The 26,737-nt window shown below is 36.8% G+C and overlaps 1 protein-coding gene and 1 pseudogene across 16 annotated transcripts in view; one reads left to right on the forward strand and one right to left on the reverse strand.

Annotated features, from left to right (window-relative positions):
• Positions 1–26,737, reverse strand: part of Dlg2 (discs large MAGUK scaffold protein 2) — a 2,003,181-nt gene that overhangs the window by 742,589 nt on the left and 1,233,855 nt on the right. For 2 of the 16 annotated variants that reach the window (XM_085841538.1, XM_021169151.3), the window contains exon 1: positions 9,153–9,653. The exons of 12 other annotated variants lie outside the window; for them this stretch is intronic. In XM_085841538.1, the coding sequence (XP_085697664.1) occupies positions 9,153–9,461 (309 nt within the window). In that variant the 5' untranslated portion in view covers positions 9,462–9,653. Of the gene's footprint in view, positions 1–9,152; positions 9,655–26,737 lie in introns of those variants that run through there. 2 more of the 16 variants (XM_085841537.1, XM_085841535.1) reach the window with 2 other exon arrangements.
• On the forward strand, positions 14,628–14,769 carry LOC115031586 (U1 spliceosomal RNA; annotated as a pseudogene).

Below are 26,737 nucleotides of genomic sequence, written 5' to 3' on the forward strand. Positions count from 1 at the left end.
AAACACACAACAGTTTTGAATGTCAGAGCCAGTGGTACTGTTCTTATAGTGGCTAATGTTTCCATTACATAATAAATGAATTATTCCAAGTGACATGTACAGATGCTATAGCTGCCTACATATACATTTTTACAAGAGGCAAGAATTGAAGTGAAAATGAGAAAAAAAATTTAAGAAAATAAAAAGACCACCATTTAATGAACTGCTTTCTCAGGACATCAGCCTGAAGACTCAGTTCTTTTAGATGATGTATTGAAAAAGGCAAACGCTTACATGTTATGATAATGAATAAATGTGGATTTAAATGGTATAAGAAGATGAGTTATATATATATATATATATATATATATATATATATATATATATATATTATATATTTATATATTGATATCTTCTTATCCCATATACATCTATCTATCTATCTATCTATCTATCTATCTATCTATCTATCTATCTGTCTGTGTGTCTGAGTATCTGATAAAATATTAAAGTAAATAATTTGATGTGTAGAATATCTAAGGACCCACATTTACTTCTCCTCATCCATGTCAGGTGCCTCACAATCACCTGGAACCCTAGCTCCAAGGAAACCAAAGCTCTCTTCTGGCCTCCATGATCCCCAACAGAAATAAAAGTAAACAATTAAAAAGTAATAAATTTAACAGCGCCAAAGGAGAAAGTTAGGTGCCAGCTCAACCCTGGTAGCCAAACCAGAGTAATATTTGAATTAGTAGACTGAATAATCTCGGAGATGGTACACTGTGAACATGCATGAGGCCCTGGTTTGATCCTGGGTACTATAGAGCAGTAAGTATCTGAGCTGTATGCTAGGTGCAGAAACACATTTAAAATATGGTGGAGGTGGTTATGATGATGATGGTGGTGGTGGTGGTGGTGGTGGTGGTGGTGGTGGTGGTAGTGGTGATAATGATGATAAAAGAAAAAGTTAAAATAAGTAGAATCTATAAAATAGTACACCACACGTCTTTTTAAGGCATGCAATCTTTTTTTATTAGACAGTTTCTTTATTTACATTTCAAATGTTATCCCCTTTCCAAGTTTCCCCTCTGAAAATCCCTTATTCCCTCCCCCTCAACCCTTGCTCACCAACCCACCCACTCTTGCTTCCTTGCCCTGGAATTCCCTAAGGCATATAAATAGGAGAAACAACAATATGAAATCTTTTAAAATAATGTATCAATGAAATTTGATGAGCTTCTGCATTTCATGTTTCTACTAATTTAAAACATTTAGTTACCGATCCTGTGGTCGCATTTCAAATCCTTGTTCACTGGTAACTCTAGTTAATGACAGAGTACAGCATATTTCAAAAAATAATTAAAAGAGAGGCTTTTAAAATATTCCTACCACAAAGAAATGATAAATATTTGGGATGATGGGCATGTTAATTAGCTTCCCAGCCCACACCATATTTAAAGATCACATTGCACACCCCAAACACACCTATTTATTACGTGCCAGCTAATAAAATCAAGTATAAAATAGACAAAAACAAGGTATGGATCTAGATTTACGTGAAGAAGGCTCAAATCAGCTCAGTTACACATCTGCTGATGAAACCTCCATGTGTAGATCAGTATTGAGGTGGTCTATCAAGGATGCTACTACCTGTATCAAAAATGCCCCTACATGAAACAGATTCAAGAACATGGAAAGTGACTCAATAAATTTAATAGGATTGAGTACAAAAGTTCCTTAATATATACAAGAAATGTGCTTCTAGAAAATTAAATGATTAATAAACCTTCTCAAGAACATTTTGCATACATTCATAACACTAAACTTGATTTTAGGTTTAGGTAATGCCTTTTGCAAAAGCTTTTATGAGTATAAAAGCTAGTATGAGCTTCAAAATCATATTGTGTACATGGTGGAATTCATTGCTGTACAGACTGCTCTGCATACTTTAGTGCATCTAGCATCCCTGGTCTCCTGCTTCTAAATGTCAGTCTAACAGTCCAAACACTGTCAACACAAAAGCATTTTCTTGCATGTCAAATGTTTCCTAAGCCAGAACTGGTAGAACATGCCTGTAATCTCAGCAATTAGGATTATGATAGAAGCAAACTGGAATGTGTTATAGGATAGCCTATCGCACACAGCAAAACTACATGCCAAACCAAACCAAAGCAAGCATCTGAACAAAAACATCACAAGAAATGTTTTCTAGTACCGCTCCCATTTTTCTGGACTGCTTGTCCTACTTCATAGTAAAAATCACATTGGTATTTTAATACAATTTTTTTGTTCAATTCTCAGTAACTTGCATGCTTAATAACTTTTCTGGCAGAAGTCCTTATAGAGATGAGTGCAGAGGGCTGAGCAGGAGAGTATCTTGGAACAGTAAAAAGAGAATTCAATTCTGACTTCAGAAACCCAGGCCAAGTCTGCCACAAATTCAATGACCTTGGATAAGTCTCTTAACTTTTCTAGGCTTCAGTCTCTCATTTGAAACAAAAACAAAAACAAAACTTTATTAGGTGGCTTTGAAGTTCCCATCCAGTTCTGACATAACCATAAAGCAACTAGATGCATCTGAGAATCTCAAGGGTTAGAATACAGTAGCAACACAGTGAACAACACAGAATGAATAACAGCAGCAAATCAAGGAACAGTAGGAAAAGTGGACCATAGAGATGGTATCAGAGAGACACGTGAGTATCAGCTGCTGGTTCTTTATCGGCCGTCATGCACAGGGAGAAAGAACAAATGAGTGAGAGCCATAAATACAACGTGAGATACTACATGGGGACTAAATATAACATCTCCACACACCTCTGTTTTTATATTTTGACCAGTTGGTTCCAGTTCCCCTCCACACACACTGCAGGCCTAACACAATGGGAGGATGACACAGATTAATGAGGCCAGGGAAAGTATCTCATGGTGCTGCCTGTACTCACTCCCTTTGATGCTTCCACTGAGCACTGCCCTTAACCTTGATGAGTTAGGGCAAGGATCTGAAAAGACTTTCCTAAGGATTCCTGAGATGCAGAAATAATGCAGAAGGGAAATTGGGCTTCTACATTTGGAAGCCAGTCCTCTCAGCATGTTTACCCCTCTGAAGCTTTATGACTTTTCTAGTAAATTGGGCAGTTGTAGAAGTCTGTAGTGTGTGTGGTAATGGTAAGGGTTTGTAGTATACAACCAGGGCTGAAAACAATTGCAAATGTCAGATATTTGAAAGAATATGTATGTGAGCCAAATACATCTATGTGAAACCGAGTTCATGCAATTTAGTTATGTGATTGTAACTAAATTACTCTGAGATGCAGTTTCTATAGCATAATATGGGAATTAGAATCAGATTTTGCCAATGTTAAAGGAATACTTAAAGGCTAAGGCCCCTAGTTCAGAGTCTCTCCCACAGGGTGTCATAAGTACTCAGGAGGCACAGAAAACCTTTGCTCTTCTTCCTGCCTTCTGTTGAGTTTCTTCTTGTGGTGGCAAGTGGAGAGGGCTCTGCTGATGTCAGCATTCAATGATGTGGGTAGCAGGGGTGTTCAGGCTGGCCACAGGAACTTTAATTCTTCCTTGACTGGTGTTTCCCCTCCCCAGAGTGCCTGAAGTTTCCCAGAAATTAAGAAAAAAAAAAAAAAAAGAAGCCTCATTCTCTTTGGTAAGGAGAGGGAAGGGGTTGTATGAAGAAGTCAGAGACCAAAAAGATGTGAGATATTTCTGTTTGGGCATAAACTGAAGCTGAGATTCAGTGTTGGGAAGTCTTGCTTCTTGGATTAAAACATTGTTCATTCAATGATGTTTCAAATTGCTGGATTTTGAGTAGCTAGCTATCAAAGAATTATTGAAGGACATTTAAATTTACAGAGATTGGCTGGATATTTCAAATGCAGTTCCCCTCCCCAACAGGAGGGGGCTGCAGAATCCCCTAATTTCTGTCACCTTTTGAATATAAAGTTGTGAGAATGACTCTTCTCAATATAGTCATATATGACCTACCCTCCTCACCTCCCCCATCTCATTTTCTCTCTCCGTGCACAGTTATAAATTCCCGAGAACCCCGAAGGACACAATGTCACTCCAATGGTTATGACCAATGCCAAAAATTTCTGGATAATTGCCTAGCTTAACCTTCATCATTAAGAGAGACATAAAATTAGAATGAAAGAGCAGCATGAAGGAGGATAGTAAGTTCTTCAGGTTAAGAAGATACATAACTTTGAAATCAGTGGTAGCGATAAATTCCATGTGCTGAAAATTTGGCTCCAGATGCCATGCCGGTTTCTTCATAGAAATTGTATTCAATTCTTATTTCATTTCTCTGCACCAATGACTCTCTGATCCTAAGTTTTACAGAAGAGAAAAGTGATGCTTACATAGATTAAGCAAAGGAGCTCACACAGAATCTGTAAGCTCAAATTTAGTATTGTCTGGAACTAAAGAGTAAACTCTTACCCGAGTACCTTCCATTAACTTATGGATATTGATTGGCAAGGTTAATGAATGCTTGGGCTACATAGATTTTTGTGACCTTGACACACACTAGAGTCATCTGAGAGGAGGGGACCTCAATGGACAAAATGACTCCATAAGATCAGCATACAGGAAAATCTTTGGGATATTTTCTTGATTAATGATTGATATGGGAGGGACTGGCCCACTGTCAGTGGTGACATCCTGGAGCAGGTGGTCTTGGGTTCTTTAAGAAAGCAGGGTGAACAAGAAATGATGGGTAAGCTAGTAAGAGGCACTCCTCCATGGCTTCTGTTCCAGTCCTTTCCTCAAACCTTCAGTTCTTTCTATGAATTACCTTCGTGATGGGCTATAAGTTGAAAGAAGAAATAAACCCTTCTCTCCCCAAGTAGTTTTTTGGCATGGTGTTTTATCACAGCAATAGGAACCTAGATAAGACAGGACTGGAGGACATTTTGGGTGTCAACAAGGAAAAACAGTAGGATTAGGGAATTTTGGTTCAGAAGGGTTCATTGGTCCATAGGCTCAATGCACAGAAAGTGGCAGATCTTGCTCTCCAGGGCCATGAGGCACTAACTAGCCTCTGGCCCCACCCTCTACCCTATTTTCCTGTGTTGACAAACCTGCCCTGGTGGGTCCAGAATTCTAGGTAGACAGATCTATGTACACTTCAACATAGCATTTAGGATGCTGCATGATTTTTTTTTTTTTTGTATTTACACTTCTCAAAAAGTTTTGGTTACATCCAATAGGCTTATAAAACCCGGCTTATCGACAATCAATAGAGATGGGCAAGGGGCTCATGGCAGTCTATCTGTTTCTATTGATCTATTTTCTACTTAAAGATTTTGGGGATGTGGAAGCCATTGTCTTCAGTTATATACCCACCAGTATGCCAGTAGAGAGTTCTAAATCCATGTTCATCCAGTCAGCCTCAGTTAAACTGAGTGGATCACAAAACAAAGCAAGAATAACAAAAATATGAAAGAAGAAGTGCGAGGAGAGGGGAAAGCAAGAATAATTTTGAAAGAACAATTTTAACGCAAAAGATTTACTTCTTTTTATCAGCTTAATGAACACATTTGGTTCGTCAAGATTCAATTCAACTTAGTCCAAGTCGTAGCACCTCCACAGAGCCCTTATGAATATATATATATATATATATATATATATATATATATATATATATATATTCTCTTCCTAGTGAGTCAAGAAAATGGAACAAGGTGAAATAAGATTATAAAAGCTGCTCTAATTGTGAAGTTATTTTCTCATCAACAATATTCATTTAGCCTTTGCTAGGTAAAAACACAGTGGTACATGATTTCTATGTGCAAACCTTACCATAGCCCAAGATAGTCGGCTCTATTTTAAATCTACATCTTACGAAATGGAAATGATAGTTTTGAAGAGAAGTAGCCTCTTTTCTAATGGGTGTCTTGCTGCCTGACTCTTCTGCAGATCCTGTGCAGCCAAGATGCAAGGTTTAGTAACTGCAACATTCCTTGGAACTCTCAGGTCATGCTATAATTAGTAAATACCTAGACTGTGGTAAAATATGGACTCTAAGGCAGCAGGGGCCTACTTTGTTTCCTAGAATATCCACAAGCTATGACACAGGGCTAGATCATAGGCATTCAGCATATAATAGTTGAATAAACTATGAATGGTGGAGAAATTAGGAAAAAAAAAACTATGAAGTCCAAGCTCCCATGGTTCTGTTGTGTCTCCCAATTCAGCCTGAAGCAGGAAGATATGCCAGATAAATAATGATGGGCATGTTTCTTTGCAAAGCCAGCAATAATTTTGGAGACATGTGTTACAGAATTCACTTCCACTTTTCCTACCTGTTATTATGGTTATATCAACTTTTTGGATTCAAATGGAATGACAACTTATTTGAGAAGAGATAAAGCTACGTTTTGGAACAACTAAGAAGCAACAGAATGGCAGAGTCTCGTTAGTATTATACACCCCAGATAATGGGAAGTTGGCAAAGAGCCTTGGGAGGAAGTCAAATCATTTCCAGAGACCTCTGTTAGAGCAGCCGGAAATTATGCTGCCTGATTTTCATGCAATACAGTAAATATATCTGAGAATATGATCTCAGCTCCCAAACATTAAGATAATTTGTCCCCCTTTTGTACCAGAGGTGGGTCAATGGGTTATTATAATGCTTGCACAATCATTTTACATTTTGCTTTACCAAAGATTATTTTTAGTGTCATTACCAGCCACCCTTAGTATTGTGACATTTTACGACCTATTTATGAAATTAAAGAGTAAAAAGTATTATAAAACTCTCAAAGTAGATTTAGATTTAACAGACACATGCATTCTTGTGTTTGTGATAGTCTACAGTCTCTGTGAGTGATGAGACATTTCCGTATAGTTAAAATGCTGTTTAAGTACTAGAAGTGTACATAATGAATGATTCAAGACATATATATATGCACGTTTCAATTTCTGCATATTTTCTCCCCTAAATAATAAGGGAAATGTTTTAAATGAAGAACTATTTCAAGTGAAGGGAATGAAGTATTCTTTGGAAAGTAAGCAATGTTCTCCCAGTGATAAATTAGGAATGACACAGAATATTAATTTCTTTCTCTATAAAGCTATGTATATGTGTAATGAATATGTTTATAGCATATATGAAAATATATTATAATAATATATAGCATATATATACACAGTATAGACAAATAAGTTTCAGAAATACTTGTATGTATATTTTAAATTTATGGACAATCATGAATTATAAAATTAAAGTTATTCTGTGTCATCTGTTTGGATGGGTAGAGAAAAGAGAAAGAGAGAGAACAATCAGTCTAGCACAGAACTTTTGCAGGCCTGAGATAGGAAAGAGAGAAAGGGGGAATTCTTACGTGCAAAGACTGGTACTACAATGCTTAAACAATATGGGATAATAACTCTAACATAAATGTACACTGTGCTAGTTAATAATAAAGCAAATGTGAGTGACAAAAAACTGTCTGGAAATGTGTGTGTTAAGGAGTAAAGGAGATTGGGACTGTTTCAATTTATTGCCTTCTCATATGTCACTGACTCCTTAATTACCAGGGCAGAGTCTATATCTATCTCTTAAGGCATTAACTGGTTATAAATTTCAGCCAAGCAGGAGCTGACTTGGTTGAAAAGGGAGAAAGTTTCTCTTGGCTGGAACATATATTAATATTTTTGCTATGTTGTTATTACAAGATAGTTTTAAGGACTTTTGTTTGAGAAATGATCATTTATAGAAAGAAAACAATGTTATTTCTGGAATAAAAAACTGTTCAAGTATTAAACCAAATTTGATTTCCCCATGCAAAAATTATAAGCTGTATGCTTTTTCTCTTCTTAGGAAGATTAAATGAAACCTATGCACAGTTACAGGTTAAAGAATATGAAATGTACATTTTGTCAATGAGCACATATAATCAGCAAAATTGTCAAGACTCTTTATTCAGTTTAGAGTTCATATTAACTTTAAGATTTGACTACATTTCCCAACATTAGGTTCCATTTAAAGCTGAAGTGGTTGCTAAAACAAGATCTGAGTTTCTGTCTTTCTAAATAAAGCTTCTAATTTCCTACCAATGAATCAAAAGCCATATGCTTGGTCATGAATACATAATTATAGTACTAAAAATTAGTGATATATGGCATTCTTGGAAGTCCTTACGAAAAACTATTATCGAAATTAAAACTCCCTCTACATCTCTTAGATCATAATACTTTATTCATGATCAATATCTACTTCACAATTATATTAAAAATATTGAAATTGAGATTTTTTTCCTCTGCAAATAAAGCTTGTTCTTTCCAGTGCATATTTAAGAATACTTTCTGCTCTGTGTTATGATGGTGACTACAGGTGCATTTTATTTATATTTATAGCATTTGCAAGAGGGGCTCCCCGCCTTTATGGAAGCAGTAAGTAAGTCCAATTTATTTCTATTGAAAGGCTAGTAATTCAAGAGCAAAGGAAATTTAGGAATCAAGTTAAATAACTATGCATATGTTCAGAAAGGCATTGTAGGAGAAATGGTTGTAGTCCTAACGTAAATGACCTCATTGCTACCCTATGATTAAGTGTGTTCCCTTCTTTTATTCTAGGTATGATCACCCTCCCTCGTGCTTCCAGTTAGTCTCTTCATTTGTAAAATGAACTGTGCAGTAGAAACAAATTTTCTCCTCTACAATTGACAAGACACATAGTATCATAAGAGTAAAGCTAGTGTAACACACATCAAGCCTCTCCTTTGATGGAAAAATAAACGTTCCTTTATTTTTATCATGGTGGGAAGTGTCAGGTTAAAGTTAATTTCTTTCCGTTCCTTTAAATTATGGTAATAATAATTTTAAAAGGAGGCTGAAGAAAAAAAAAAAAAAAAAGAACTGTGATTAGGCTGCTAACAGACCCGGCTACAGAATCCTAAAAATCATATCGGGATTTGAGATCATGAAGTGGAGGAAAAGTCACTGACAGCTATACATAGCATCCCTGGATTTCCACCCGCCGCCCAGAAGTGCAAAACCACAAACACGTGTGAAACTAGAAAACCATTTTTTTTCCTAATATTTTTCCAAGCAGACAATCCCAGTCAGCAAGGACTCAGCAAAGTTTTCAAGCTACCCTGACCTTAAACACAACTTTCTTATAACAGAAAGAAAGTCACAAAGAAAAAGCTCACCTGTGCAGGGCTGAACCAACCATGTGGGCAGGCACATCGCTCCCCACAATTCCCCTTGCCCTTGGTGCTGGTCTTGTGGGGGCTTTTCCGTACACTGTCCCACAAGGTGACCAGCTTGGTCCTGTTTGAAGCCGGGCCCCCAGGTCCTGAGGAGGGCATAGTTTGGGAACTGTACCCAAGTCCCTGAGCATTCCTCTGCCAGCCACAGGCGCAGTGGGCATCCCTGATGAGGGTGGGTGCACTCCTGCCGATATCCATCCCATCGGACCCCCGGCTGCAGCTGTGTTGCTTGGTGAGGTATGCATTCATAGTGCTCTGATGCCTACTCTTTTCTTTGGTCAGCTCTGCATAGAAAGGCTTCCTCCCTCACACCCCTTTCTTCCAGGCAGTTGTAAAAAGTCTTTTTTCCCTGTGGATGCCTCAGTATCTTTGACAGCTGCTATAAGCGGTTCATCGTGGGAGCAGAGGGAGCAGTGAGAGCAGCTCTGCACAGCATTATCTGCGGGCTGGTAGCTCTTTGTCAATAGATGACTCAACTCACAGAGCAACTTGACAGTATCCCTGCTCTAGGCAGAAGCAATCAATGCTCCACACAGCTGGGCTACAAGACTGTACACTGTGTTACAAGCCCTTTTTGGATGGAGCCTCACAGGAACGAATACTCCTCACAATTTGGCATTCTCAGTTTTCCCTCCTCCCTGATCCACACATGAAAGACAGATCTCAGGAAAGAGAACTTTGTATTAGAGTAGCAGGACCTTTCTTTCGAGAAACTGATGCATCTAAGCAGAAATACTATAGCATAAGCAGTCTCAAGTGCGGGGAAAGTTAACCTGGAAAGGAAATGTTCGCTATTTCTGGGAATCACTTCTCCAGTTGCCAAGACATAGAGCAAATCAGGAAATAATGAAATCAGAGCTTCAATATTAACTCTTAAAAGTATAAATTAATTTTGAAAAAAAATGATCAAGGTCAAAGTGCTACTGGGATACTTTGAATTTTGAATTTAATTCATTTCAAATCATGATTACATGCTATAATACAAGTATATGTTCTTCATAGTATGAACAATTATTAATTCTATTTCTTTCAAAATATGATGACTTTTAAGATTCAAAGATGATAGGTTGGTTTATTCTAAACTAGTATTTTTCCTCACCCCAAATTATTCTGAGGATTTACTTCCAAATACTTTACCACAACAAATTCATTCACCACAAAAAGAGTCTGCATTTTAAAGTGAAAGATGTATTCAACCCTGTCATTCATAGTTTGGTTTTTTTCTAAGACATAATTTTCAAAATATTTAACTAAAAATGAGTGAAACCTATCCAATTTTAAATAATTTCTTTCCAAAGCGGACATGCCTATATTTCAATTTCAGCGTGCTTCTCGAACACATCCACAGTATTTTCAGTAAAGGGAAAGACTAAATACAACAACACTTAGAAATGACATTGTCTTTTTTAATTTACATGTCTTTGATTAGTCTGTCCACATCTTTTGCATGTTTCTAAGACAAGAAGCATTGGTTTGATTGAAGAGTAAGTTGTCATCTAGCAAAGAATGAGAAACGAATAGCCCACTCTATAACTAGTTTAGTCATAACCATGGGAAGACATCATACCTTGCCTTCCCAGTGGACAGATGAAGTTTAGGGACAGTACCCACCTACTTCTGCTCACTTGGCACTGCTTTCTTTAGGTTCCAGAACCGTTCCCTCGCTCACCTCTACCCAAGGATTCCCAGTAAATCAATGTGGCTAGGTTCAAATACCGTAGAAGCAGTAGAAACTTAGCCCTACAAACACTCATAGAAAATGATTCTTTCCCAGGTTCTACACAATGGTCTAAATGAATAATGATGAAAAGTTTAGTAGAGAAGGTATTCAAAACAACTTTGATATGATGGATGTGGCCATGTACTATAATGTCAGTACTATGGGGACAGAGTGTGAGATAAGAGGCTTTCCAGGACTTGATATGCCTCCAGCCCAATTCCAGTAAGAGAGATTATCTCAAAGGAATAAGGTAAGGTGTGATAGAGCAAGAGACCTGATGTCCTCTTCCTGGTCTCCTGTGTGTGTGTGTGTGTATCAGCTGCCATAACTAACTTACTATCTACAGACACTATAGACGCATAATAATATTGATACACACTTGTCATTTTGCAGTCAGATGGGTGAAGAAAAAGGATTCAGAGATCTTAAGGCAAACCTGAGATACATAGTGATTTAAATCTAGCCATGAACATATATATTATGACCAAATATCAAAACTTAAAACTGTCTAAATAAATAAATAAGCAAACAAACTAAAAATACCTCCCAAATAAAACAAAGAAGCCTTTGGCCTATTACTAATCATCTTATCAAGCACCTAACATACCTCCTAGCATTCCCCTTTTCCCTTTTTTTTTTTTGAGTGAAGATTTGTGCTCACATGAAAGTGCGTACATACATGTACACACACACACACACACACACACAAACACACACACACACAAGTAAAGAAATGAAGGAGTTAACTAAGTTTTTATAGTGATACTTAAGCCAGAAAAGCTCCAGAGACAGGTATGCTTTTTAGATATTGGTGCTAGATCTGAGATGAAGCTCTTTATATGGATGCTTGTTTAAAGAAGAAAAGGAGGAGGAGGAAAAGGAGGAGAGGGAAGAGTAAGAGTATGATGATGATTTGAACTATTGGGCAGAGATAATAATAACTTTGTTTTCCTCCCGAAAGAGAATCAAGGAGACAAAAATCAATATAGAAGGACATTAAAACCGAGGCAAAGAAATCACTACAGGGTACTCAATAGAAGGAAAAGAGGAAATCTGTTTTCCATCCCCAAACCTATCACCTTTATTCTAGGTTGAGGTATAACTAACATCAGAAAGAACTTCTAGGTCAGATAAAGCCCCAGCGAACTTCGAAACCTCTCTTGTATTGCCATGATGCATAACTTTACACTGGTATTTGACACTGTACAGCAACGTCATCACTCCCAAATAACAGTGTCAGGGATTGAAAAGTATGGATCCCTTTGATCAAATATAGCCACAGATGCTTCTCCAGTGGTTCAGGAAGGTATCATTGCTCAAAGACCCTATTGACAAATTCAGAGAAGGCATACCCTATCCTCACTCATTTTATTCTCAAGGATAAAAGTCAACCTGCATATAGTAAGTCAGTATATATCCATCACAGTTCTGTAACGGTATATGCAGCATGCAATGGACAGAACGTTTCCTGGATGAGCACTATTGAGATGTTATAAATCATTTTAAGATTCTAAGTCTGCTATGAAGAGATTTTTCAAATGAGCTATTTCTTCTCATCTAATAGGCCATAGGATATCCGTTTTCATAAGCCCAGTATATCATCTCTTAGTATATTAATAAGTAGCCATGTTTCATAGCCAGTGTTACTTGTCCTCAAAGATATTTAAGATCACAGCACCCATTTATCAAGTTCAACAAAAGACTATATTAAAATCATTATTTTACTTCCACATGTGTAAACTAATTTTCATATTCAGCCTTCTCCTTTCCGCCAAAGTTTTTTTTTTTCAAACAGTACATTTGGCTTTCTACATCTGAATACAGACCACTTAAACAGATAAACTCAGCCAACAAGACTTCTGTACTATTGTAGACAGACCCACTAATTAACAATAATCCAATTTGATCATTTGTAATTGGACAGCTGTAATAACCACGAGATGACATCAAATTCTGGTAAAACAAGAATTAGCAATTTACAAGCACACATCCTACTTATCACTGTGATTTAACCTGGGCACAAGACACACTGGGTAATGCCTCAATGAGATGTGTCTCATTGAACTCTCTGTGACCTGGCATTGACTCTGTAGAACAAACCCTTGTCTTAGAGCAAGAGTTCAAAACTAATATCCTGGCCTAGTTTGTTTAATAAAAATAAACAGCACAGATGAATCACTAAATAAATTGAAGTGTACTAGAATATTATGCAGAATTTTTTTCCAGATAAAATTTCTTTCAGGCACTTGATCCATATGGGAAATGAAAATATTAATTACAAAAGAGCTAAGTGCTACAAGAGAACTGGAAAGCAGAAGCCCTTTAGCTGCCATAAGTAATAAGTTAAATAATCATAGAATGCCATAGCGCATTAGATAGAATCTTCTTTGATTTGAAAAATGAAAAAAAAAATGAATGTATAAATGTTAGCAAGTCAATACTATTCTTTGTCTCTTTGACCATGATAACTTTAGGATCCAAGCACATTCACCTTGCAAAATGAGATAACCAAGAGTATTTAAAGTATCACAAACATTAAAATAATTTTGAAAGTTCTAAGCCAATTCAGTAATAAAACTTATGAGACATAAGAAGCAGTGGTTCTTTGTGGATGGGCATGCTTCCAGGGGTGGAGAGATGTAGCCTGAACAGCCAACATTGACAGGAAATAAGACACAAAACCTTTTAAAATGATCTGAAGATCCAAAAAAAGTATTGGGATTTGAGTGGGAATTGTGGAGAGAATAAATCAGAATTAGTGATAAGACTAAATTATAAAACAACTTTCAGGAAATGTCAACTTATTATGTTCTAATGCACTCAGTAGCATCATTCCACAAATCAGAACACTAATTATGTGACATTGTTTTAGAGATTCTGAAAAGAACAATAGTGAAATTGCAATAATCTTTTCTAATCTGCATACTTTAGCAATGGAATTTATGTGCTGAGCTATACCTCTGCAAGTCATTTGTTCTCATGCTCTGATATTCAACTAACTTTTGTAAACATCCCATGTCTCACCCAGCAAATTCATACTCTAAATTATATATATTTGTTTATTTAAGTATCTTTAATATTTGTCTTTTTCTCTCACTTACCACCATGAGTTTGCTAATTTAAGATAATATAAATTTACTATGCACTTGTACAATAACTACTTAACTGCTATACACCCTTGTTGCAATTCTAGACAGCCAAAGTGAGGCCTAAAATAAATTGTGATCTATCCTACCCTGCCCATCATCAATCAATGAAGTTTTTCTGACTGGGATTTTCATTCCCACAGAAAATGCCAGCTTTAGAGTGGCTGCATGACCCTTACCCATTTCCTTCATGATCTGGTCTCTGCTGCATTCCCTAGTCTGGTTTATGCTTCATTCCTCTTGTGCCTTTCATTTACATAGAGTCTGAAAATATGTTCTCAGATTCCAATTTTGATCACTGGACATGCTGTTTTCCTCATTCCAAATCTGTCACACAAGCTCTACTGATTTTTCTGTAGAGTGGACTAAAACTCCCTCATGACCCAGTATGATTTAAAAAATAGGGTTTTGTTGTTGTTGGGGTTTATTTTGGTGTTTTCTCTTGTTTATGTTTTCTTGTTATTATTTTTGTTGTTTTGCAATCCAGCTCCAAATGCAAATTCCACTCCTTGTTTCTATTAGATTGGCTTATCTAAGCCTCTTCTACTGAGATCTTCTAGAGTGTGGTTTTCCCAAGGCAAGGCTTATCCATTGCACTCCGGATATGCTGACCCCTGTGATTTCCCCAAATGTGGGGAAACTGGACTGCATAATTTGTGGTAGTGGGGGACTGCATTCGTGCTTTCCCTGCGGGGGGGGTGCGGGGGATGCGGGTGGGGGGTAAGATCTTCTGGAGTATTCCTTGATCCCAGAATGCCTCAGTGCCACACACTCAGGAAAGCATCCTATGAGCTCTGTTTGAAGACAGATCACGCTTTCGTTCCATCTAACACTGACTTATTTTTCTGTTCTTCTATTACAAGACTATCATAATCCTATGTACAATAAGAATTGTGGTGTTCTTTTCTCCATTCCCTTCTCAAAATATAGCATGCACCATCACTACTGGGTTAAACAGAGTTTCTCTTGTTTACTTCTGCATCCTCTGATCTCAGCATAAAGTAATAATTAGTGTTTATTAAAATCATCAGGAAAGAAGACAGAGTTGTTTTAAAGTGATCATACCAATATGAGTATTTTAGGCTGTGGTACACTTAGGGTAAAATGAATAAAGGCGTATTGTGTTTTTAAAAATAAATAGAATTGGATCCTGATAATCATCAATTCAGTGCATTATTTATTATGGCTAAGTCACAAAATTGTAATAAATTAGTTCTGTGAAAAAAATGGGTTAATGGTCTTAGTATTGAAATAACTCCTCCATTTTATCAAAGTACTAATTCATAAAAGCTATACTTCCTGACAGCTGGACATTTTTTGTCAAGACTTCACAAATATTCTGCCCTTATAGACAGTGTGTATACTTGAGTATTTCCTCAAGGTAAAAGCCAAGGTTTGGAACACTTGGTGTTCTTGTAGAGGTCCCGCTTTTAGTTCCCAGTGCATATACCTGACAGCTCACAGCCACTGTAACCCCAAGTCCAAGGGCTCCAATGCTGCCTTCTGGCCTCCACAGGCACTTACTTCATTTATACAGTAGGCTTCCTTACACGCAGTCAAAAGTCATATAATACAACAAAACAAATAAACAATATGTTTTTAAAAAGCCTAAAATAAAGAAGGAATTGGGAGCTCTATTAAACTCTATTAAGACCATAGTTCTCCCTATGAAAAGATAATTTCAAATAAATGACAATTCATAGACACTTAAACGTGTGTATAAGAGAAGTAAAAGACATGGACGCTCTGTATATGCCTTCAGACAATCAAACTGTAGAGTTTTGAAAATGTGAAAATGATTATGTTTATAGAAATATTTATATAATTGTTGTTTGGTCCATGTGGAGCACAGCTCTGTGGAGTATAAGCCTGGTTGTATAAAAGGTCTCTAAAATCCATTTGCCTTGAATCATTAAAATTCTCCATCAGTCCATCAGTGCTGCTACCAGCCTTGGTCAGAGAACCTTCTTTCTGCAGAAGGGAGCAATTAATGCAGAGATCAATAACTATTCAAAGTCCCACGGATAAGCACCCCCAAGCCCTCTGGTACCTAGATCAAGCAACACTCCCTATCAAACCTCAGGGAGTATCATAGAAGAAGGTCGGAGAAGGTAGAGGACTTGGGGTGGGGGGTGGAAGAGTGCACTGACATTCTATCCTCTGGACAGAACATGGTTATTACATACATGAACTCGCATCAACTGTAGTTAATTACACATACATGACACAATCAAGCCAGTTGAAATACCAGTATGAGAGTAAGTGGTTCCTGGAGCTAAGAAGCTATTTTATATAGGAGGAGCAGTTTCCCCTAATCAAGAAGCTATTGGCAGTTGATTATTGCTATGGTTGGGGGTGTCTCTTTTCTTTACCAGTGTGACCATTGTAGGTTCCTTATGACTCAGTGGATGACCGCATACCCATGCACATATGTGCAGCACTAAGTGAACTGAGTGAGTTAAGAGTAAATAAATAAAAACTTATAAATGGAGCATATGAAATTGCAAGGGAGATGTGATAGAAAGTCTGGCAGCCACCCTAGAAGGGAATGAGGGATGGTTATGATTAAGATATATAATATACACATATACATTTTTAAAAATTTAAAATTAAAACAAATTCTGACTCATTAATCACTGCAAACTCTTCTTCCTACCCCAAGTTCTGGAACACATCATTCTACTTTCTCTTTCTAAGGATTTTACTACTTTATATATTTCTTATATTTTATGTACATGAGTATCTGATGAGTCACCTATGTTACAACTTAATAATAGGATTTCCTTCTTCTTTATGGTTAAATGATATTCTGTGGTGTGTGTGTGTTATGGAATGGAATATAACAGATAATATAGAATTATCTGTGTAGAATAGATAAAGATAGATATTATAATATAGAATAATATAGAATTATCTGTGTAGAATAGATAGAGATAGATATTATAATATAGAATAATATAGAATTATCTGTGTAGAATAGATAGAGATAGATATTATAATATAGAATAATATAGAATTATCTGTGTAGAATAGATAGAGATAGATATTAATACACAGTAAGAGAGACAGAGAGACAGATAAATACATACATAGACAAATACTGTCCATTTACTGGTAGACATAGAAATAGTTCCTGGGCTGTTGGAAGTAACTCTCAATGTATACAAAATTACAACTAGAACATTAGAATGATAATTTTGTAGGTGGAACTTTTAAGTGGTTCAACCTAGTGAGAGGCCTAGTGTGACTTATCTACCCTGTGCTGTGATGTGTTGTCTTACCATGGGCTCAAAGTTATGGGATTAAATGAACACGGACTACAACTTCCCAAAGTACTGGCCAAAAGAAACCATTTCTTGTTGATGGTTAACTATCTCAGGCATACATTGTAACAAATATGAAGCAGTATTTTAGTACCTCTCAGTTCCCCTTGAAGCAGAGTTCCTGGATTTTTAAAATTGTCATATATTGAACTAGGGAGGGAACCAGAAGCTGGAAATAGCCTTTTTTATTGCTTATTTTACTTATTTACATGTCATATGTTGTCCCCCTTCTGGTTTTGTCATCGCAAAGCCCCTAACACACCTCCTTTGCCTCTATGAGAGTGCTCCCCCACCCACCCCTTTTTTGCCTCACAACCTAGAATCTACTTATGCTGGGGTATCGAACCTCTACAGGACCAAGGGCCTCCCCTCCTACAGACTACATGAAGCTTAAGAAGAAGGGAGACCAAAGTGTGGATGCTTCAATCTCACTTAGAAGGGAGACCAAAATAGTCAAGGGAGTTAGAGGGAGGGTTCTGGGAGGAAGTGAGGAGGGAAAGGGGGAAAAAAGTAAACAGCTTTTCATTATAATATCTATATAAGATTTTACTTTCTAGAGTATTATACGTAATGGATGGTCTCTGAACTCACTGGAATGCTTTAAAAAGGCAGACCATGACATGCCAGAGGTAATTCATCTGTGGATTAGCCTAAAGGCAGAAACGTGGATTAGGAGAAACGACAGGCCCTCCTCCAGCTGAATAATTTCCCCTCCTCAGAGATGTGACAGTTTAATAAAGTTAGACCTAATTGGCCTTGCAGTGGCCAATGTATTTCAAATTTACATTTAATTAATCATCTCTTTGGTGGCTCCACATGAATTTTGCTTTTATATGTGTTCATTTGATTTAGTACATATTTAGTGAGTGCCTATTTCATGCCAGAAATTGTGCTATGAAGCTATAGACATGAAAAATTCTAGTGAGAGTAGAGGTATTAAATACACAGATGCATACAGTAATGAAATGGCACATACAGAGAAAAGACCGGGGAGTCTCTCCTGATGTTGAACTTTCTCCCATAAGGTGAGCTTTATATATGGACAGATTTGTCTGCACTACCATACTGCAGGCTTCTGGATAATTGGGGTCATCCTTTAGTTTATACTCAGAATCCCCTTTTCACCTTCTTCCTATAATAAAACTATCAGCAAAGCCTGTCATGGAATCATGCATACCAAACGTCCTACTTTCATTCAGGACAACTGCTGTAATTCTGACATTGCTACCAGATAGCTGTTTTATCTTTATTACAACTTGGTACATTTTAAGATACCATTATGACACCGTACCAAGCTGTAAACAGCAGAGATAGCTGAAAATGATACACTGTCAATAGGTTTAGTTTTAATCATTGTTTTTTCTTATGACTTAAGAAATGTAGTTTCAATGTTGCAAGGTGGTTAAAAAATATGAGACTGTGAATATAAGTTGTTTTCTTGTAATGTCAATTTGAGTTCTTTCAATAAAGTTTGCACATAGACTGCTCTGATCTTATGGTGAATGACTGGCCTCTGCAGTCCCCATCACTCTCAGATCCTACTTCAGTGCTCTATACCTATCCTCTAAGGTAGGAATGAGAGCCTCCTCTCCTTCCCCTACAAATCTCTACTGTGTCTACTTAGAGGTTGAACATATCTTCATTGAGTATAAATTTTTGAACTCTGATGGCATTTTTTCTTCTAACACCTGTCTGTGTTTTCTTGAAATGTGATAAAGCATTGCGATGAACTTAGACACTTAGTTTTTCCTCATTGATGATGGATGAGGCAGGAATTCTAGAGTCAGACTTCTTGGTTCACTTCTCAATTCTGATCATATCAGATCATAAATTTGAGCAAGTCACATAAACTCCTTGAATATAAGTCTCTTTACCCATAAAAAAAGACATTTCTTACCTCAGCAGAAGCATATGAATATAGCATGAGGTTTTTTTTTTCTGGAAAATGCTTAACATAATATCTGTCACATCATAAGAATCAACACTTTATTATCATCTGTCATCTATCTATCTATCTATCTATCTATCTATCTATCTATCTATCTATCTATCTATCTATCTATCATCTATGTACCTACCTACCTAACCACCTACATACATATCTATCCACTCACATATCAGTTTCAAACACTCCTCCATATTCTACTTGTAAGTTCTACAGGTTTGTAGTTTAGAAACCTGCAATGTCAATTAAGAGATTGTCAATAAAGATCATCCTAATTCAACTGAATATCTATATCCTATATTGACCATAAACTTGTCTTCCCAACTCCTATTTTGAAGATGTCCTCATGTAGGTGCTAAGTAACAAAATCACCAAGAACACATTCATAATTAATTGAACACTTGGAGTAAGTCTCAAGTATAGCATCTGTTTGATCCTGGTTACTCTATATTGTGAAAAAGATACTAGTTTATAATATTAAAATGTACAGACCATTTCTATAATTTTCTCCTTACTCAGCATTGATAAGGACTATAACCCTCAATAAAGCAGAGATCCAGACTGTACCTGAGATATACAATGAAACTGGTACAAAACATTAGAAAGATAATCGGATATATAAAGAACTCAAAGAAGCTAGTTAGAAGCTAGTTAGCAAGACAACAAGTAACCCAACTTACAAATGGGGTATATATCTAAACAGAGAATTCTTAAATAAGGAAACTCAAATGACTGAGAAACACTCAAAGAAGTGTTAAATATTCTTAGTCATTAGGAAAATGCAAATCAATAAGCTTTGAGATTTGATCTTATACCCGTCAGAATGGCTTAGATCAATAAAACAAATGAGAGCTTATGCTGGGAAGGATGTGTAGTAAAGAGAACACTGATGCAGATGCAAACCTGTACAGACACTACTGAAATCAGTGCGGCAGTACCTCGGGAAGATTGGATTGCTATACCTCAAGAGTCAGCTATACCACACTTGGGCGTTTACCCAAAGGATGTCTCATCCTACTACAGAGATAGTTGATCAACCATGTTCATTGCTTCTTCTTCTTCTCTTTTTTATAATAGCCAGAAACTGGAAACAAGCTAGATGTTCCTTAAAACATAAGTGGATAAAGAAAATGTAGAATATTTATGCACTGGAATAGTATTCATCCATTAAAAAGGATGAAATCATAAAATTCACAAACAAATTAATAGAAATTGAAAAAAAATCATCCTGAGTGAGTTAATCCAGACCAAGAAAAACAAATATGGTACCTGTTTGCTTTTATATGGATATTAGCTGTTCAGTCAATAATTAACCAAGCTACAGCCTATAAAATCACAGAGGTTATGTATAGAGTAAGGAACTGGGAGTTAAGCTTGGGGGACAGATAGATCTCCCTAGGAAAGGGAAACAGAAGGAAGGACAGTAAGGAAGTAAGGGAGGATTAAGTGGGAAGGGGAGGGAAGATAGAGATGAGGGAATTAATATGGGGAGAGACAGCTAAAATTAAGGGCCATTTGAGGGGTAGTATGGAGACCTTACACAGTAGAAGCTTACATATATATGTCCCCTCTGAGCTCAGGGAACCCTTCAGATGAGGAAGGGAAAAGAATGGAAGAGCCAGAGAGGATGGAAGACACTAAGAAAACAAAGCCATCTAATTCAAGAGTATCAACACATGTATGAACTCAACAGAGACTGAGGCAGCGTGCACAGGGCTTGCACTGGTCGGTGCCCCATGGGGTCCTAGAGCTAACAAGAGAAGTATACATGTGACCCCATCCCTAAGCCAGAAGTAATGTCAATTAATGAGCACTTACAAATGAAAACTTAATTTTTCTCCAAGGCAGTCTCACTGGGGAAACAAACTAATTTAGAGTAGTCTGCATGCCCAGTAGCAGATAGGCAAGAGAAAACAAACCCAACAGCATTTTTGGAGGCTTCTTGTCTTAGAATTTTGTGTCTTTTTCTTTTTTCTTATTTTTTTTGGTTTTTCTTATTTTATTTATTTAATCTCTTTTGCCCTTGAGGTCCATTGAGTATTAAGGCTTCCAGCTTAGTGTTTCTATAAAATTTCTGAGTGTATAAACGAGTGGACCTTTGCACGTTTTTGTCTTTTCTTGGGCTCATATCTTTCTGTCTGTTTTGTCCTATCCTGATATGTTAATTTCTGTTTTATTTTATTTTATCACTTAGAAGCCTGTTTGTTTGCTAATGAGAGACAGAAAGCCTGTGAATTTGGATGGGATGGAAGGTAGGGGAGGAATAGGAAGGAGTAGAGGGAGGAGAACCCATAATCAGGATGTATTATGTGAGACAATAATCTATTTCAATAAAAAAAAACACAATGTTTATTAATGCCAGATACTTAAATCCTTATATTTCTTCTAAAAGCTTTAGAGTGGACAGGAGAAAATCTGAGCTTTGTATGTAAGACCACAGTTAGGGAGTGACATTGTCAGAGCCAAACTTCAAATGACAGAGATCATTCTAAAACCTTTGCACTGTCTGTCCCTGCCCCCTATGCAGCACAGCACACTTCCTTCGTCGGGGTAGAACTTTGATACTGTGTCTTTGTCCTCAGACTGGTACAAGAGAGGAATTACATTCAGTAAACCCAGAACTTAGGGTTTAAGTTCAGCATCAGCATAAAATCTGCGTTTCCCGTTTCTGTTCCTATTTGTAGTTTCTATGGAAAGGACTAATCAAGACTTTGGGGTCTCATGGAAATCCTTTGTCTAAACTTGAAAGGCCTAAATGAAAATAAAGTTTTGCCTTGATTATATTTTTGCATTTAAGCTTGGCAGCATCTGCCGTTCCTGGCAACCTCAAGAAAGAGGTTTGCATTTTTGCAAGCCCACTCTGTCTAGCTGTGTAACCGCTAGAAGTTCTCACTTCCTTGGCACTGTCTCTCTCAGTCACTTTTCTGTTACCGATAGAATACCAAGACCAAGGCAGGCCATAGAATGAAGAGATTATTTGGGCTTATGGTTTCAGAGGGATAAGAGCCAGTCATGGCAGGAAGGCATGGCAGCTGGCAGCTGGCAGCTGGCATGGTGGCAAGACCAGGAAGCAGGGAGAGGAACAAGAAAATGGTGAGAGTTTTAAACTCCCAAGCCTACCTCCAGTGACATATTTCTGTTAACAAGGCCACATCTCCTAAACCCTGACCTGACAGTGCTACCAACAATTGTTCAAACCTTGGCTGTTACAAACTATGAAGATATTAGAGACTTAGAAAAATAAACCTAGTTCTTCTAACAGTTCTCAAAAGTCAATGTTATACCTGTTTTTTTGTTTGTTTGTTTTTTGTTTTTGTTTTTTTTTTTTGGGCAAAGTAACGGTCTTTTACTTATGCCTAGAGGCATTCAAGTAGTTAAAAGAAAGACTCTAGTGGGAGAATCAGCCCTAAACAGTATGATGAAATGAGTGTTCAAAGACTGTAGCCAATCATTCAAGGTCATATAGCTATTAAACTACAACCATGTACGCAGACTCCAAATCTAATTCTCCCTGTTGTACCAAGTCTCCCTCTTCTTCCTTCACCCACACCCAATCTCCTGCTCTTCCTCCTCCTCACTTCCTCCACTCCCTTCCTCTTTGTCCAGCATAAGTCCATTAAATGCCAATCTTTGAATCAAACTATAAAGGCTTTGGGGAAAAAGTCAAAGTCAATTATGTAAAGCCACAGTTGATGAGAGAAGGCTAGACAGATACAAGTTTTAGATACTTTGGTTGGAGGTTTTCTGTGGCCCTGAAAGTGAGTATGCATTTAGGCTTGCTTTGCTATAGGAAATGTAGTACTGTACAGCAAGTGCCCAAATGCCCACTGTGAGACTATCCAGAGAACTCATCTATACTCTTGATCTCTTTCAAGCTTAACTATAAATTGTACATTAGCTGTGGCCTGGGTTCTCAGAATTGGGTTGATCCCCAGAGTTCATGCCTAAATGCTCTCATTGGAGCTCAGGAACTCACACTGAAATTACATTTGGGGAGACTCACCCAGGGCAAATGTATTAGCATACAATCAACAACGAAGTAATTTCTGCAGAAGGTCATTTATTTTGTGCTTGGAATACCTTATTTTAATATATGCAAAGTTTGATTATCACTATATATGATTTCCTAAATAATCATCTGCTAGTGAAGTACAAGATAAATCTATGATTTTTGCCTAATCTATATAATTTCTCAATTGCTGCCTTCCATTAAATAGGAAATCTTTGGGAAGTTGAGGGAGCTGATAAACACTTATTGCTTCTTTGCCTCCAATATGCTAGGTAGCCGGTTATTTACTTTCTTCTATTAGGCAGACAGGATGCCTAATAGACCCCCTCCTTCCACCTCACGTAAGTGACCACTCCTCCTAAAGGATTTTTAGACAAATATCTTGATAAAATACTCATACCCTCCAACACCAGAGACATTGTAGTGCAAAAGGTATGAGTCCTTGCAAGTCCTTGTTACTTTATACAGAATTCTACACAGGGAGAAAGAAAGTGCCGATGCTCCTGTGTGCTCTGATGCTCAGGATCCCTGGTTCAAGCAGGGGAACTGGTAAGAATCATGGAATATTTCTGAAAGTTAAATTGTGCTGTTAAAAGTCAGTGTGCTCCAGCCATCCACTGGACTGAGAACAGGGTCCCCAATGAAGGAGATAGAGAAAGGACCCAAGGAGCTGAAAGGGTTTGCAGCACCATAGGAGAAACAACAATATGAATTAACCAGTACCCCCCAGAGCTCCCTGGGACTAAACCACCAACCAAGGAAAACACATGGTGGGGCTCATGGCTCCAGCTGCATATGTAGCAGAGGATGGCATAGTCAGTCATCAATGGAGGGAGAGGCCCTTCGTCCTGTGAAGGTTATATGCTCCAGTGTAGGGGACTGCCAGGACCAGGAAGAAGGAGTGAGTGGGTTGGTGAGCAGCAGGATGGTGGAAGGTATAGGGGGTTTTCAGAGGGGAAACTATGAAAAGGGATAACATCTGAAATGTAAATAAAGAAAATATCTAATAAAAAAAAAAGATAATGTATAAAGGCTCTTGTCATTTAGGGCTGTGCCAACCAGCTTAGTTCACAGAGCATTTGGTACTCAATAGACAGTTGCTTTTTTTGTGACACTGCTGATCTCTTCTGAGAAACTGTTGGCCCTTCTAAAGTATCACCTAAACAATCACTTCTAGTTCTAAAAAATGGGGCGTTGCCTTGTATCTTTAAGTTACAGAATTATAAAAAAGAAATAAAGCTAATTATATCTTTTTTCATAAAGCTAGACTTCTTTACTAAGATTAAGGAAAGCTACTCTAGAGCAGCAATCTCCTTTTAAAAAAAATTGGCCTTTGAACAGCAGCATCAAAAAACTAGCCATGGTGAAGATAATAATCTTAACACTGAAACACTTAGTTTTATATTTCAGTTCTCCTACTACTTAGTACAAGTACGAGATTCTAGGCAAACTGTGTAAGAGTCCATGTGCTGCAGAATATTACTGTCATAAGCACTGCATCATTTTAAAGACTAGCTAGGCTTTATGAAATGGAACTGAATTGCATGTGTGAATATATACATATACATAAACATACACATACATACGTATGTATGTACGTACGTTCATACGTATATGTATGTATGTATGTATGTATGTATATATGGTGGGCCTTGCATACAAAAGAAGGGGATATCTGATTTGCCTAAAATGTTGTGCCTGCCTACAGATGTAATATATTCACTTGCTCTAGAGGTTAAGAATATCTTTTTGAGGCCAATAGAGGATTATTCAGTGGAGAGATATTTAAAATGTGACATTGTTCAAGAAGGTTACCAGCATCCTGTGCATTTTACTAATGCTTCATGTGAGATAATTACCACTGTTAGTCACTCGAAAGAACACTGAATGTATTACCTGACAAGTGACACATACCATAGGGTTCTAAGAGACTGTTAAATGCAATGTCACTTGTCAATATTTAAATTCTTCAAGTCAGCAAACTATTGGAAGAACTGAAATCTATTTATCCATAAGGCTAAGAACTAAATAGAGGAATCAATTGGGGTGGATAAATACAAGTTTTCCATCTGTTATAATTCAGCTCTTGCCTGGCATCCAGTTTGTAGCAATGTATCAGATATGCCCCATTCCTGCCAACATGTTGATTTCAGACTACAGAGGGAGCCTTTGAGCAAACAACCTTCAGACAATAATATAATTATGTCTTTGAAAGCTCCAGTAAGGGAGAGATGTAGAGGCAAAGTATATCAGAGAGACCCCACAAATGGCTTCTCTGAGAACACAAAATTTCAAATGAGAAAGCCATGATATATGGTAATTTTGCCTGCTCCACTCAAGATAGATTTGGCAAATAAAATGAGAGGGTCTTTTGCTATCTGAAACAAATAGAACTCCTCAGGAAAGGATGCATTCCAAGACACAAAGTAAAACTTATAGCTTCTAAATATTTCTTTAGTCTTTGTAATTTATTTCATATAGAACAAAGTCAGATTATACATATTAAATAGTATATATACTATATTATATATAATATATACATTATATAACACACATATACACCACATATACATCATATATACATAGTATATATGTACATATATATATATACATATAATATATACACACTTATATATATATTCTTTGCCTATTTTATATTTATATATAAACATATATATCTTTATAGATAGATATAGATATAGATATAGATATAGATATAGATATAGATATAGATATAGATATGGATATGGATATGGATATGGATATGGATATGGATATGGATATGGATATGGATATAGATATAGATATAGATATAGATATAGATATAGATATAGATATAGATGATATAGATATAGATAATCAAATCCAAGGCCCTGAATTTGTTAGGTGATGAATTTGTCTGTTGGCAGGTTATGTTCCCATTACCCTCTGTTTTTCAGTTTGGGAAAAGGTGTCATTAGTTCCTTAGGATAGCCTTGAGCTTGATTTATATCCCAGGTAGACCTTTGAATTGGAAACGTGTTTGTGCTGCTAGGTTTCATACAAAATCTTTATATAATTTTCATCCTTTACCAGAAATAATAAAGCAAGAAACTGAAGTAAAACAACTCAGAAACATAATAAAAAAGAAAGAAAAGAAAGGAAAAAAGTAAAGGGGAAAAATGTTAAATGGCTTCAAAATTATTGTTCTCCTTTGTCTGTATTTGAAGAAAATGAAGTCAGAGTACAAAGTGCCCGTTGTTTATTGTAGCACTATTAAAAAAATAGAAAACATCTAAAATCAACTAAAGTGTCTCTCCACAATGAATATATATATATATATATATATATATATATATATATATATATATATATATATATATATACATTGGCTCACACCTTT

This window comes from Mus caroli, unplaced genomic scaffold (genome assembly GCF_978045245.1).
Source record: "Mus caroli unplaced genomic scaffold, Mus_caroli_1 scaffold_8, whole genome shotgun sequence".
Taxonomy (NCBI): Eukaryota; Metazoa; Chordata; class Mammalia; order Rodentia; family Muridae; genus Mus; species Mus caroli.